The 14,370-nt window shown below is 42.1% G+C and overlaps 1 protein-coding gene and 1 pseudogene across 4 annotated transcripts in view; one reads left to right on the top strand and one right to left on the bottom strand.

Annotated features, from left to right (window-relative positions):
- Nucleotides 1-4,997: 4,997 nt before the first annotated feature.
- LOC128893705 (CCR4-NOT transcription complex subunit 6-like) overlaps nt 4,998-14,370 on the top strand; it is a 56,996-nt gene continuing 47,623 nt past the window's right edge. The window contains exons 1-3 of one of the 4 annotated variants that reach the window (XM_054154874.1): nt 4,998-5,296; nt 6,055-6,370; nt 6,497-6,672. In XM_054154874.1, coding sequence (XP_054010849.1) covers nt 5,257-5,296; nt 6,055-6,370; nt 6,497-6,672 — 532 coding nt within the window. In that variant the 5' untranslated portion in view covers nt 4,998-5,256. The remainder of the gene's footprint in view (nt 5,297-6,054; nt 6,371-6,496; nt 6,673-14,370) is intronic. The other 3 variants (XM_054154871.1, XM_054154873.1, XM_054154872.1) reach the window with 3 other exon arrangements.
- Nucleotides 12,341-12,441, bottom strand: LOC128894450 (U6 spliceosomal RNA; annotated as a pseudogene).

The following is a 14,370-nucleotide window of genomic DNA, read 5'->3' on the forward strand; positions in this document are numbered from 1 at the left end:
AGAAATTTCCGTCGCCGGTGAACAGAGATTTTTCGATTTCGATGCTCGGCTGTCTGTCCCCGAAGGGACCACCGAACAGTACCTCGAACCTTCCCAGAAACTTCAACCTGCCAAAATCTGCCATCTGCAGCTCGAATGATCAATCGGTCTATCGGGATTAAGGGAGCGAACCACTGGAACATTTTTTTACAAATCAATCTCTTGTTCGGTTACTTTTCTCGAAAGAATATATAGCCGTCTTCGCGATCCGATGTTGTTCCGCGTCGAATGGTGGAGTAGCGAGTAGCGTAGCCGACTACCACGCTGAGAGCTCGGCTTCGAGGATCCAGGCCATCCGCACCCCAGTTTTTGTTCAAGGTGAGTAATGGAAGGTAAGTAATAGGTAGGTAAGTAATATGTAGGTAAGTAATGGAAAAATACGGTAAAATAGGTCTCGTAAGAAAAAGCATCGGAAGTGTAAGCACTGTATCAAAAAGGATGCGCGGACCTTTGAATGACCTTCGAAAAGAGGACGCCGATCGGCGTTAAAACGAAACGACTGCGTTATCATAGTCGATACGCGAAATACTAGCTACCCTCTCGTATTGATACGTATTTCAAAGAATTCCTCGCTCCACCCCCACCGGAATGAAAGTTTCCCGTCAGGAAAATTTCCCATTCTGATCGAACCTTTTGAAAACTTCACCTCGTCCAAACATGCGCGATCCGTCACAGTCACTCTTGACAAAACCTGAAGCTCGTACAATTAATCCTTGTAAAAATCACGCCCATCGACTCGTTGCGAGCAAATTGTTCGGGACTATGGAGCACTATGGAGGCACCGGTAGGAGGGTAAACTGTCTCGACTGTGCGACACCGAGAGACTTGTCAAAATACATTAATACATGAGTAATGGGTACCAGCCACGGCCGAAAAGGGGTGAAATGACAACGATTAGGTTGTTCGTCATCCCCTGGGAGTGCTTCCACGACCAGCTCGTTTCACGAGATTTCGAATAGCGGAGACGAGAACCTCCAGGGACCACGAGGATGTTTAAAGAAGGTGCAGAGGTTTGGTTGTCGAGGTGCGAAGGAAGTTAAAGTAGGAAATTTGTTCGTGTCGCGTTGACATCTGAATCGTGTTCTTACAAGTCTTCAACTGATAGCGAAAGGTACGTGACGAAATTCCTCGTTACCGACCTCGCGTTCATTCGAGCTGCTTCTTTCGTACTATACCTTTACAATTTTATATTATTAATTCTATTATATTTACGAGTCTCTCGCGTGTCCAATTCATTTCTCACCCTCGATCGTTCCGAATCCTACATACGTATATTTAAAAACGCGTTTGTTCGTTTGTTCGAGGCAAGCGGCCTCGATGAGCGGCGAGATGTTCGGACTTTTTTTGGAAATGATCAGAACAGTCGTGCGTAGTATGCGTGTCTCGTCGGCTTTCTTTTTCTACCTTTTCGATGTTATATCATTAATTACATTACGTTTACAAGTTTCTCGCGTGTCTAATTTATTCGCCATCCTCGATCATCCCAAATCCTACGTACAAATGTCCTACATATATAAATTTTTTTTTTTTTATTGCAAATACACGAAATAAATTCTTCGCGTTCGTATTATTTCCTTCAATTTTGTTGGAATCTACATTGATTTTACAGCTAATTGAAATGATTAAAGTTCGTAGATTCGAAGTCGAATCGGTCGAAAGTCCAAAGAATTGAATAGGTACATCCGAGGGTGATGGATGGGTCGCATGCCGATGGTTCTTGTTGGCAGGACGGCTCATTAAAACGTGTTGGGCCCGAGTCGTGGAACCGACTCGCTTTTACAGCCTCTCGGTGAGCTCTAGCATAGTAAAGCACAAATGTGCGTGCGCGTGTGTGTGAGAAAGAGAGAAAGAGAGAGAAAGAGAGATAGAGAGAGAGAGAGAGAGAGAGAGAGAGGGGAGGAGGAGACAGAGAGTGCACGTTATCACCTGAGACGAAGGAAGAGGCGAGAGGAAAGAACTCAAGCCCTCGAGATCTTAGTCTGCAGTTAATTGCCAGCATTTAATGAGAGTTCTTTGACGCGCCGCGCGAACCGCTGCTGTAGCACTCGTAATGGCCGGTGCTTTTGTAACGACAGCCTTGTACCTGTGTACCAACTGGAATTGCCAATGTGGCCACTAAATGAAAGAAAATGGCCACGTATTATCGAACGACGCTGGTAAGTAGATGTATGCCGAAATACCGACGAATCTTCTCCAATAGAGATTATTAAAATGCCAACGATGCCAACGAGGCGAGCTTTCGTTTTACGTACTTTACGTTGTTTTATGTATCGGTAAACGATTTCGGTACGACGAAAGCTAGAAAGAATGGTATATTATCGTCTCGAAATAAGCAACTCGGTATCCCATCTTTTCGTTTGAAGTCGTCCGCCGAGATCCGAAAAGAAGCGAGAGGTCCGCGAAAGCCGAACAGATTAGTGGAAAGAGCACACAGAACACGCGTAATGTTTTCTCATTCTCTGGATAAACAACTCGCCGATACCGACAGATTTGCTTATTTCGAGACGATAACGTGATTATCTATCCGGGTTATCGGCAAACGTGCTACTTCCCGTTTCCCGTTTCCGGAGTCTCCCGATTCGCATGGTATTCGAAACATACTAGCTATCTCGCCCATCGACAACCTGTTCCGCACAATAACACTGGACCACACGCAGTCGACATGAGTCAAGTAGGCAAAGAGACCTCTTCTCTTCCTCCATCGACCCCACCTTTCAACGGAAAACCGGGACGCGACGCGACGTTCCTTCACAATTCGGTTCATCGACAATTGCCACCAGTAAATCAACGTGGCGGTACTTTTGTGGGTTTGTCAAAGTCCGGGGAAGAATGGCGATGCGGTCACAGCAAAGCTTTGCTCCCACGCCGCCCCCATTGTGACGGCTCCCATTTTAGTGGCGAGTACAAACGCTTACATCGAGGTGTAAATGTCAGCAACGAAAAGAAGAGAAACTGGGAGACGACCCTTCCTGTTTATCCACCCCGCGCTTCCCCGCGATTCTTTAACTACGTCGCTGCGGTTTTTTATTTCTGCTTGTGCCGGGTTACTTTTAAATTGCTTCGCGAAGCTTTGTTTCGCGAGCTTCACACTCGGCTAGAATAATCGGGCATTGTCGAACGCTCGAAATAAGCGAGCGGTTCGAATAAATCGTTCGATGCGAAAGAAAGATACGGATCGAACAGGTTGCCAGGTTGTTTCACACCTTGCGAACGGAAGCATTTTTAACCTTGACACAGCGAACGCAAGGTATATTCTTTATTTGTATCAAAATATTGTACTAACCAACCAGCTTTGAGTATTTTTGTAACAAGTCCCAGAGGAATGAGCAGTACCATAAGTGTTCAAAATTATCCTTTATTGTTCATTAAATTCGTTCGAATCGTATGTATATATCATATACATATGATTCGAATATATGTATTTCCATGTACATACATATAAGATACATACAAGAGCATATAGGCAAGATATTATACTAATCAACCAGCTTTAAGTATTGAATGGGATGCATCATTGTCTCAGAGGAACGAGCAGTACCACAATTGTTAATAATTAACGGTTATTATTCATTAAATTCATGCCAATGAATTATTTCCATATATAAGAGCATATAGGCAAGCTAATGGACCCACGAATAGTATTGCCATCTCGCGGCGGGCCCCGAACTAATTTTTCCCATGTATTTACATTTTTCCTTTTTGGCTGCGTATTCTTACATTTTTTACATCGTAATCACTGTACCTTACGATATTTCAACCTCTAATTGTTCATTTGCACACTAACAATTGACTAATTTTATGTTTTTTAAATTAACAAAAATACCCCCCGAAAGTGGCGCCATCTCTCGGCGAACCCTCCAAGTTTCACGTGAAACAGTTTCCGCCTCTCGCCGCTAGATGGCGCCCCCCAAGATGAAAATATTCAAAACCTAAATCACGTACTTTTCTACGTATATAAATGTAATTTTACATTCTAACTGTCATATATCGACTAACGAATGCCTATTACGTGCACTGATAATTGTCTAATGTCTCGTTTTTTAAATAAACAAAAATACCGAAAGTGTGGCTCCGTCTAGCGGCGTGAAAATGGAACTATTTTACGACAAGCTTGGGCGGTTCGCTAGAGATGGCGCCACATTTTTCGGTATTTTTATTTGTTTAAAAAACTTAAAATTAGTCAATTATTAGTGTGCAAAATAATAATTAAAAGTTGAAATGGTGCGTAGTACAGTGATTGCGATGTAAAAAATATAGGAATATGCAGAAAAAAATAAAAAATATAAATACATATGAAAAATTAGTTCGGAGGCTGCCGCGAGATGGCTATACTATTCGCGGGTCCATTAGCTTGCCTATATGCTCTTATTGTATATGGAAATATACGATTCGAATGAATTTAATGAACAATAAAGAATAATTCTTAACAATTGTGGTACTGCTCATTGCTCTGGGACAATGATGCATCCTTGTCAATACTTAAGGATGGTTAGCATAATATTTTGATATGATCAAGGCGAAAAAAATGCTCTCGTCTGCAAAGGGTTTCAACAACTCGACAACATTCGAGTACATTCGAACTGTTCCTTTCTTTCGGATTGCTCAGTTTATTCGAGCCTATCGTTTGTTTCGAATAGTAAGCTGGGCCCGATTATTCGAACCGAGTAAAGCTCGGCTCGCTTTTCGGAGCTTTCATGAGCTTTCCGATAGCATTACTGCTAAATCGAACAGCGTTACCGATATGCATTACCAGACCCAGGACGAAATGCACTCTTTCTCTTTTTCTTTCCTCTTTCTTTTCGACCTTCGCTACTTACAAATAAATAATAATAAGATAAGAAATATTATAATAACTCAGTTATTATCACATCTTAGGCATGGGGCGCCAAGCATACAATTAAAGACAGTCGTAGCACGACGATATACGATACCACGAGTTTCCCGTCTGTAAAACTACTCTGTGGTATCGCGACCAATCAGGATCAGTGTAGTTTACGTTCAGTGTAGTTGATAAATGGTGGATTTGTGTTTGTCAAGATAGTTTTGTTTACGCGTTAATTTTCACTCGGTATCAACTTCTCGTGCGTTTTGTGTGTGATAAGAGGTAGATGAAGGTGCGTAACAGTTCCCTTCAGGTTTCCTATTAAATTTGAAAGGTAGGAAAAACATGGACACGGAGAACTGTACTCTAACGCCAATGTTTGCCGTGCGCCACATATGAACTGTGTAGAGAAGAATGATCGTTCAAATAAAAAAAGTAAATGCTAATATTCGAATCATCACTTACAATTCTTATAAACAATTCTTAAGTCTCTCTAAATCGATTAATTTCTATGAAACAGCGAGGTTAGCTTCGTACTTGTACATTTTTACTTCGTAGGTTAGGAATCAACTAACTTAGGATTATTAAACGATATATTTGTATTGAATTGTATAAATCGCTTTTTAGTAGTGTTGTTATTGTACTTGAACCTGCGAAACGGTATATACTATTTTCACTTTATCGCTTTGTAACTTTGTCTTTGATGAAGGATTAATTACACAAGGTACACATTTTATTGATACCTTGACTCTAGCTAACAAGAGTATAGAATTTACGTATAATTCGTGATGTTTCTAATATAATAAGTCTCGAACAAGACAATGTTTATTTTTGACATTACTTTAATATTCACACTTTACGAGGTCCATACATCTTAATTCCAACATCTGTTATACTTGCAATCATAGCATGACTACCTCTGTGTATATTTGTATTGGTAAGAGAGACACTATGTTAATCAGCAGATAGGTATTCTTCAATACTTATCCAAATATGGAAATAATGTGAAAATTAAACATTGTTTGGTCCAAGAGTTTTATTTAGGAATATACTACAGTATAATTATATCTTTTCCATTAATTTACAATTCCATTAGTAATCCAATTGATTTACTTTCACCCTATATATAATATTTAAAAATAGAATATGGTTTTTTGTAAGATTAGTTTACTAAAATTCATTTGCTTTTTCAGGATTTGAGATGTCCCGCAGTCACAATGATAAGTATGAAAACTCGAATCCACGCCGTGCACATACTTTCATGTCGACAGAGGACGCAAACTCTGGGAAGAAATCTTATTGGCCGGAGTTGGAGATAACAGGCAGTATAAGAAACTTAAGCCCAAACTTATGGCAATTGACTCACCTGACAGCATTGTATCTGAACGACAATAGCTTGCAAAGGATACCATGCGAGATCGGTCAACTGGTCAACTTGCGTACTCTAGATCTCAGTAGTAACAAATTGCGCAGTTTGCCAGCAGAGCTGGGGGACCTCATCTACCTCAGGTAAGATTTAGAAGAGAATTCTATTAGAGAATTAGTAAAAATGCCGGATTACCCTACAATAGACTGTATCTTTTGAACTCAATCCATTGGTAACGTTATCGTTTCGAACTGTCTTTGTTGTTCCAGAGAGTTGTTATTGAACCAAAACTATCTTCGAGTGTTACCATACGAACTTGGGAAGTTATTCCAGTTACAAGTCCTTGGACTGCAGGGGAATCCCCTTAGCAAGGAAGTAATGTCGCTGTACGGAGAACCTTCGGGGACGCACAAGCTGCTGTCGTACATGCTGGACAACTTGCAAGGTATACGAATGAAAATCTCTTTTTTAACGATTTATTATAAGAGGAAAAACACCAGGAGACTTTAATTCTTCCGTCGTGCTATTCATGTACAATTGTTATTAATTAACTGGTATTAATAAAACAGTTATCCATCGATGAATATTTGGCCTACGTGACGGTTATGTTAGCACTAAACTTTTCTTTCACCTCATTTACGAATCAATTGCTATTCAATTTTTTCTTAAAGATCTACGCTTGAATTTAAGTATAAGTGCGTCCGTTAAGGACAATTCAATTCCTTTACACTTCCTCCAAGCGAGGAAAAAGATCGGGAAAACAAATCGGTGAATAGATTTGCATAATTTAGCAAACTCGATCAAGGTGTCCGTTGGCATTTTGATTATGCATAATGTTTGAGCGTTATCCCAAAGTTTCGCCATTTTCTACCAAGGTTCTCGCCTTGAAAAAAAGAAACATCCGCTCTTCGTCGACCATTTTGGTCTTCGTTGGCGCACTTCTTACAATTGCCGATGCTTATACAAGAGGGTAAAGTCGTTCCTCGCGGTTAAGGAATGAATTTCAATGAAATATCTAGGAAATTATTACTTTCGACAAAAGATTTATCGATAAACGCAATTGCTTGAAAATTATTTCTAACATCAGCTCTTGGAAATTTTTCATATAAAGTATCGATCTGATCTCGTGCAACAGCGCACTTAACAATCATTCAAAAGTGCCGTACACGCGTTAAAGGCTATAATTTTTAGATGCACATTTATGCGAAGATGAATGCATAGTGTACATGAAAAATTGTTGTGAAAGTCCCAATTCGACAAATAATTTTTAAACAGTTGAATTCGTTTCTACGAATATTTACTTTTAATTTTTTCCCGTCGTCTCAGATACACGATATCTAGGTTAGTATTAAATACATGTTCGTCGAGAATATTCTCGATCTCACAGGGCCGGTACGGGCCCTCGATGGTTTCCGGACATGCGCGAGGAATTTGTATAGGTGCGTGCCGATGGCAACGTCTACGCTGAAGATATCAAGATGGAAATTCCTAACGAAATTCCTGTAACGAGACTTGTCTGCAAGGATTTGACGACCGACGTTCCGTAATCTATTCCAAATTTCGTTGCTTCTATCCTGTGACGCAACGTATCAGCTAGAAGAGCTTGAAGAGTTCATCGGAAGTGTTTCTACGCGGTATCCTCCGGCGCGCTCTAGCGGACAAACATGGCCGACATGACAGTTGCGGCATGGAACGCGTCGACAAAAGCGGCTGACCGAAAAATTCGACAAGACTGAATCTTCAGCGGCGATCGAGCGACAGAATTTGCTCAGCAATTCGCAAACGTGATCGAGAACCGGCGACCTAATTTCCTCTCGTCCAAACGAAACTGGTCTCGCTTCGATCGAGCGTTGCTCGAGCACAGGAGACGTCTAGTCCTTGGCACTGATAACTCAAGAAGAGGTCCGATAACTTGCCGGACCTGTTGCAACAGCCTGTTCACGTCCGTGTAGATTAATCCATTATCAAGAATCGTTTCCCTACAAGTGTCATAGAAATTCATAATGCGAACGACGAAAGGATTGATAAAATAATGTACGCTTTCGTTTAAATAAACAACGCAACTACAAAACGCCTGTACACGATTGATCTTGCGAGAAAGCGTGGTCCCGATACTCTAGTCCTTCTTAAGTTCATCTTCCTCCTCTATATATATACAGGGTGTCCCAAAAGTCGGGGAGGAGCCGGAAACGGGGGGTAGCTGAGACGATTCTGAACAACAATTTCCTTTGCAAAAATGTCGGATGGGGCTTCGTTAAGGAGATATTAAGAGAAAACCCCGACCAATCAGAGCGCGAGTATGCCGGTTGAGCGTAGGCTACGCGCTAGGCGGCAGCGCTCATACGCTACCGCGGCCGCTCCAACGGTCTACGCGCGCTCTGATTGGTCGGGGTTTTCTCTTAATATCTCCTTAACGAAGCCTCATCCGACATTTTTGCAAAGGAAATTGTTGTTCAGAATCGTCTCAGCTACCCCCCATTTCCGACTCTTCCCCGACTTTTGGGACACCCTGTATATATATATATACATTTTTTTTTTCTAATTGCAATCAGAAAAGAGTTATGTCTTGTTACAGTGGGGTTTCCTTTCGATTCCGGATGATTCGTGCACGAAAATCTCATTGGCAGGCTAGTAGTCCGTCTCCGGGTGGCGCTTTGTTTCGGTTTTTGGATGAAATGTTTCAAGATTAAACCACGGTCTACGACGGAATGGATACGGGTTAGATATACATACATCGTCGAATGCCTTTTGGGAAGTGGGTCGCGAGGTTCGAGCCTCGAATGCGAACATCGATTGTATCGGATTGGTGAATAAAAGTGATTGCTACATACAATGGTTTGCTGTTGTTTTTCTATCGTCAAAAGTGGGATCGACTTGTGTTCGCGACCAGCGAGGAAGTTAATTATTCAAAGGGAAATGGCGATGGATAAGTGACAAGAACGTAACGAGTGAGTGTAAAAAACCTGTTTTTGATCGTTCGGATGAAAAACGATCGCAACTGTGATTTTCCAGTGTAGCGCAGGAAACTGGTGAACATTGCGAGTCGCGGTGATTCTGGTATACAAGTGTAGCAGCGTCACCTTTGTTTATTTACTCCACGGGTAGACGAAGCATGAGAGCCATGATCCCTCTGTACGTTATTAGGACGTTTATATTATTGGATCTATGGGATTCGTAAAAGAAGAAATTCACAGTCTTTAAAACTTTGTATCAAATACTTTATCGTTAGGACACGGAAGGATGTGTTTTCGCTACAAGATTCGAACCAAGAGCGACAGCTTTTTCCAAAGCGCATAGAAAAATACGGCTTGGGTCTGCCACATGTTTTTCACACTGCCCTCATCGACACAAATACACCGTCAGAGGCCCAAAACTACGAAGGCAGCAGAAACGGAAGTTTTCACTTTTGAGTAAACGCAATGTCCCTCAACTCTAGATTTATTCTTCTTACGTTTGCTACGAAATAAACCAACATATATTTAGGTATTCCTTGGAGTCGAGCGTAAACGACATCGAGGAATATACTCGTTCGTACACCGTCCAGAAGGAGACACTTCACACCGGGAAGACTGACTACTTGCTCAGCTGCGATTTTTCGAGGACTGGTCTTGGATAACATCGTCCTGCCAATTCGGCGCACCTCGGGCGAACGGCTCAAGAGAGTTTTAGTTACTAGCGACGTTATCTAGGACTCGAATCCGACGAGTACCGCTACGCAACGTAAATGGGATGGAAAAGACTGTGCTGCCCGACGGGGGTCATGTACAGTAAAAATGACCTACGGCTACGCGCCGGAGAAAACAGAACCTCGACGCTGTAACATCTGCCAAAATGAAAATGTACGTCTGTCTCTTAAAGCAACGACTTGACGCTCTACGCGTTTTTACGACGAATTCGAACGCTGCGATAATGCTGAAAATATATCGACGAACTTCGTTACCATATGTCCGAAGATGGCTGTTGGGGAAGAAGAGAAATTGCTATTCAGGATAGAAGCTGTTTAGACACTCCTGGAGTTCAAGCTACGAGGGAGAAAGATCTGGACCATCGAACAGCTGTTTGCTGTATATGGAAGTCTTTATCTCGAGGTTACACTATTAAATTAGTGTGCGTGGATATAGATTAACACGAGCACTACTAAAATATTCTATTCTCCATCCATATTCTCTTAAAACCATTTCACCAATGAATCTCCTCTCTGTGCACGCCAGTTAAGCGGTGGACACAGCTTAAACACGAAAGTGACTTTATTCGGAACGACCGATTCCCGCAACATTCGTCTGGGGGCCTGATTGTTAATACTGTTAAATACTTGCATCTAAATACTGGAATTAACGTCGTTTGTATTTTAGCGTAGTAAACATGTTTGAAAAATGTTACTTTTTTTCAAACGATCGATCGTCTTTCGAGCGGTTATAAACGTTGCCGTTATAAAAATTCTTTAAAGACGTTACCAAATGAAAATGTGTGCCGCGTTAAAAAACAAATTCGTTAGCCTACTTTCTCCTCGGTTAGGTATCTCTCGACCATAAACTACCACCTTAATAAAAATTCCTGAACGAGCGCGCTCAAACTTTTCTCTCGCAACACGACCAACTCGATAGCCGATTACCCTGTTCCTGTCCACGACTTTCTCCGCACGTGGAGATCGGTTGTCGGTCTGCAATCCACCGCGCCCGAATCCTTTTTGTTCGACAAATCGCGGTAGGCGCGTTCTAGGGTCAGCCGCGTGTCGCGTGGGCGCGATTTCCTGCCTTTCTCCGAAGCCTGAAAAAAGAAACGAATCAAAAGTTGAGGCACTCGCTCGACGGCCACCGTCGAACAGCGACGGTGACGCGAATGTAGGTAGAGGGCAGCGATTTCTCGTCTACTCGTTGCTTCGTCGCGTATTGTTAACCCTTTGCACTCGAGGCCTTTTTTTAAAAGGAGGACTTCGAAAAGGAGGAGGTTACGCAATTCGACGTGTATATTTTTATTTAAGATGTTTCTTAGCACTCTATTGCCATGAATTCTAAGCTATCTAGATTTGAGAACAACGTCACCTTTACCTCGTCAACGATCATTTTATCGACACTTCGAGCTCCGAAGAAATGAAACTTGACGAAATTTAAGAGATTAGGTATCGTGGATTTGCCGCGTGAAACCTAATGGTGACTGAGAGTCACCTCTCGAGCGCAAAGGGTTAATTAACGAAGTAGAATAATGAAACAACGAAGGAAGGACGATTTAAATATTAGAGTTTTGCAGAATATAGCAGAGTTCAGCTGACAAGGAAAGCTTTTTAGGTGTTCGCCTCCGATTGTTTTGATTTTTGAATATGTCTCAAAGGACCGAGAAATAAGATATACGTATGTTTTTTTTTTTTTTTATATCGATCCACTTTCATATTTAGGGGGTGAAACGACTCCCTAAAGTTTCAGCTGCGATATAAAATCTGGCCCTATATTTTGTACGAAATAATCTGTTTATAATAGTAGCCTATCGCAGCTGATACTTTAAGGAGTCCTTTCACCTCCTAAATATGAAAACGGACCAATATATATAAAAAAAAAAAAACATACGTATATCTTATTTTTCGGTCCTTTGAGACATATCCAAAAATCGAAACATTCAGAGGTGGACACCTAAAAAGCTTTCCCTGCCAGATAAACTCTAGCGTCGATTTAGAATTTCGTCGAAGCGTGGATGTTTGCGAAGATAAACACGGGTACTTGCTCTTGCGAATAATGAAAGCTACGGGAAACACGGGTATTCGATTTTTTACGACGATCGTCGTTTCTAAAAGAAAGTTCATCCTGGTAGAATCGGAGTTCGATTTCTCATTGGCAATGGGGAAAAAAAAAAAGCAGCGATGACTACAGAATGAGAGAGAGTGAAAGCTGACGTGTTTGTTCTTTTTCGCTGCTTGGGCGCTGAATACTAATGGCGACACGTAGCGCTCTGGCGATCGAAGGTTACTTTTTCCTCGTGGAAGCGAAGGTCCTATGGAAACTTGGACTGTCTGACTTTTCCGATTAAGCTTCGGCAAGATTTACTACGATGCACGATGTATCAGGATATTGTAAATATTGTAGATACAGGGGCGGTGGAACGAGCGAGCTAGACTTCATTTTAGACACTAGGAACGCTTCACGATTTTTACGTGTCGTCCTTGCGCAGGGACCGTGCTGATCTTCTATGTATCGTTCCAATTTTGGTACATGGCGAAGCAAGTACATTTTAAACGCTAGGAAGAACGTCTAAAGTTCGTCTAAAGTTTAGACTCTAAACTCTAAACAATCCAAGACGAGACACCCTCTTGACTCGTGTCGCCCAAGGAAACCTCGATACGCGCCAACGATGCTTTTTGTAAACGTAAAACTTTCTCCTTTAAGTAAGAGAAAATCCGACAGTAAATAATTCGTAAACCGATAATGTAGAATCGAATTGTGAAAATTTGTCAAAAATTCTTCGAGTTACATCGAAACGTCCCTAAAGACTACCGCGTATACAAACTTGTACAATCATTCGACGTGGTACACGGAAAAGTGTCCGGTTTCCCGTCGAATGGCCAAAGGGAGAAATTTCCAAGTTGTTCGATTCCAGGGTCTTCGTTGTTACTTTTATAGCGTTCGTCGATTTCGAGGAAAAATCGCTGGAATTAAGTGGAAATGGAGCGTTTCGAGGCAGCGCGCATAGTAAAAGGAGGACAACGACGGGGAGTGGGTCAGCAAGGGGCGAGACGGGAATAGAGATGGTAAAACTTTCTCCTGTGATCATCCCACTGACCCCGATATCATCCAGTCGAAGATTTCTATGTATATCTGCGATATCCTCCTCCGCTGCACGCAGATTTCCCTTCTATACGTTTTTATCCTCTCTCGGAATTATTAACCTCCATTTCCTATCCTTTATCTGTTCGCTCGGTACCACCGACAGGCACTCGCGGTAAATTCGTTACAGTTCACGAGAAGCGAATGCTACAGCAGGAAGAACATGGTCTCTCTATGTTAAATACATTCGTATCTTTTTTTTCAACGCGAAAGTGTTTTATACAGATCGGTAGGGTATCGGTGAAAAGTGCGTCGGAAAAGTGTGACGAGAAAGCGTTACGCTATTAGTCACGTGTATTACTCCTACGACCCTTGTCGCCTCGTCTTACGTCGCACTTTTTCGTCACGGTTGATGCCTCGAGTTCCCCAAACAAAATATTATCGTTGTTGGAAAGGTAAAGTCTGGGTTTATAGGTTGTCGTTTAACGACCGAGACTGTCGATTACTTCGCGAGGACAAAATTCTAGCTCCGAGTACTCTGTACTTTGACGCGATACAGGCTCGCTTAGTCCATCTTCTTAGAATCGATTCGACGTTTAGAACTAAACGAGTGTTCCGAAACACTTTCGTGTTTGATCTGCGTGCACCGCTGTACTTGTGACTCTGCACTTGCGTGCAGAGAGGAGATTCATAGTTCGAGTCAGGTATGAGATTTTCCTATGCTAGCGCAGCTATCGCGTAGTTCCGAGGCAGGTAATGTACAATTGATCAGTCGGACGTTCTCCCGGAGTTGGAACTGTACCAATTCAATCGGAGTCTCGTCCAAGGTCTCGGATTCATCCGTACGGGTATCTCTGATGCTCGGTTCTCGGGATACTCCGAAATATTCCATCGATGTTATCGCAGGAGTTCCGAGTCCCCTGTGTTTGCTACATCCTGAATTAGATTCGGCGGTCCTGCGCAAAAGATGTTGCCGACCGCGATCGAGTTCAGGTATAAAAATATAAGTTTATGTAGCGAACAATGGTAAATATTCGGCAGATAAAAAACATCAAGAGGATCGTTCCCGTCGTTGAGGTGGAATGGACCGGAGTCGAATATTCGTTATTCGAATCAGAGGACAATTTACCATCCGAAATATTTCCAACGGTCGGCGCAAAGGTGTTAATGTATTTCTGCAACCTCTTCACTGGTGTCTTGCCATCGATGCTCCCCTAACATGTCAATTCAACAATTCAACAAGCCAATTGAACAAATTCAGCGTGTTATTCGAATCAGAGGACAATTAACCATCCGAAATAATTCCAACGGTCGGCGTAAAGGTGTTAATTTCTTCGGATGGTCCGTGGCTTGTATTCGCTGACGCAAAATCTTGGATCACGCTTCTGGCC

The sequence above is a fragment of the Hylaeus anthracinus genome, unplaced genomic scaffold (assembly GCF_026225885.1).
Source record: "Hylaeus anthracinus isolate JK02 unplaced genomic scaffold, UHH_iyHylAnth1.0_haploid 3, whole genome shotgun sequence".
NCBI lineage: Eukaryota > Metazoa > Arthropoda > Insecta > Hymenoptera > Colletidae > Hylaeus > Hylaeus anthracinus.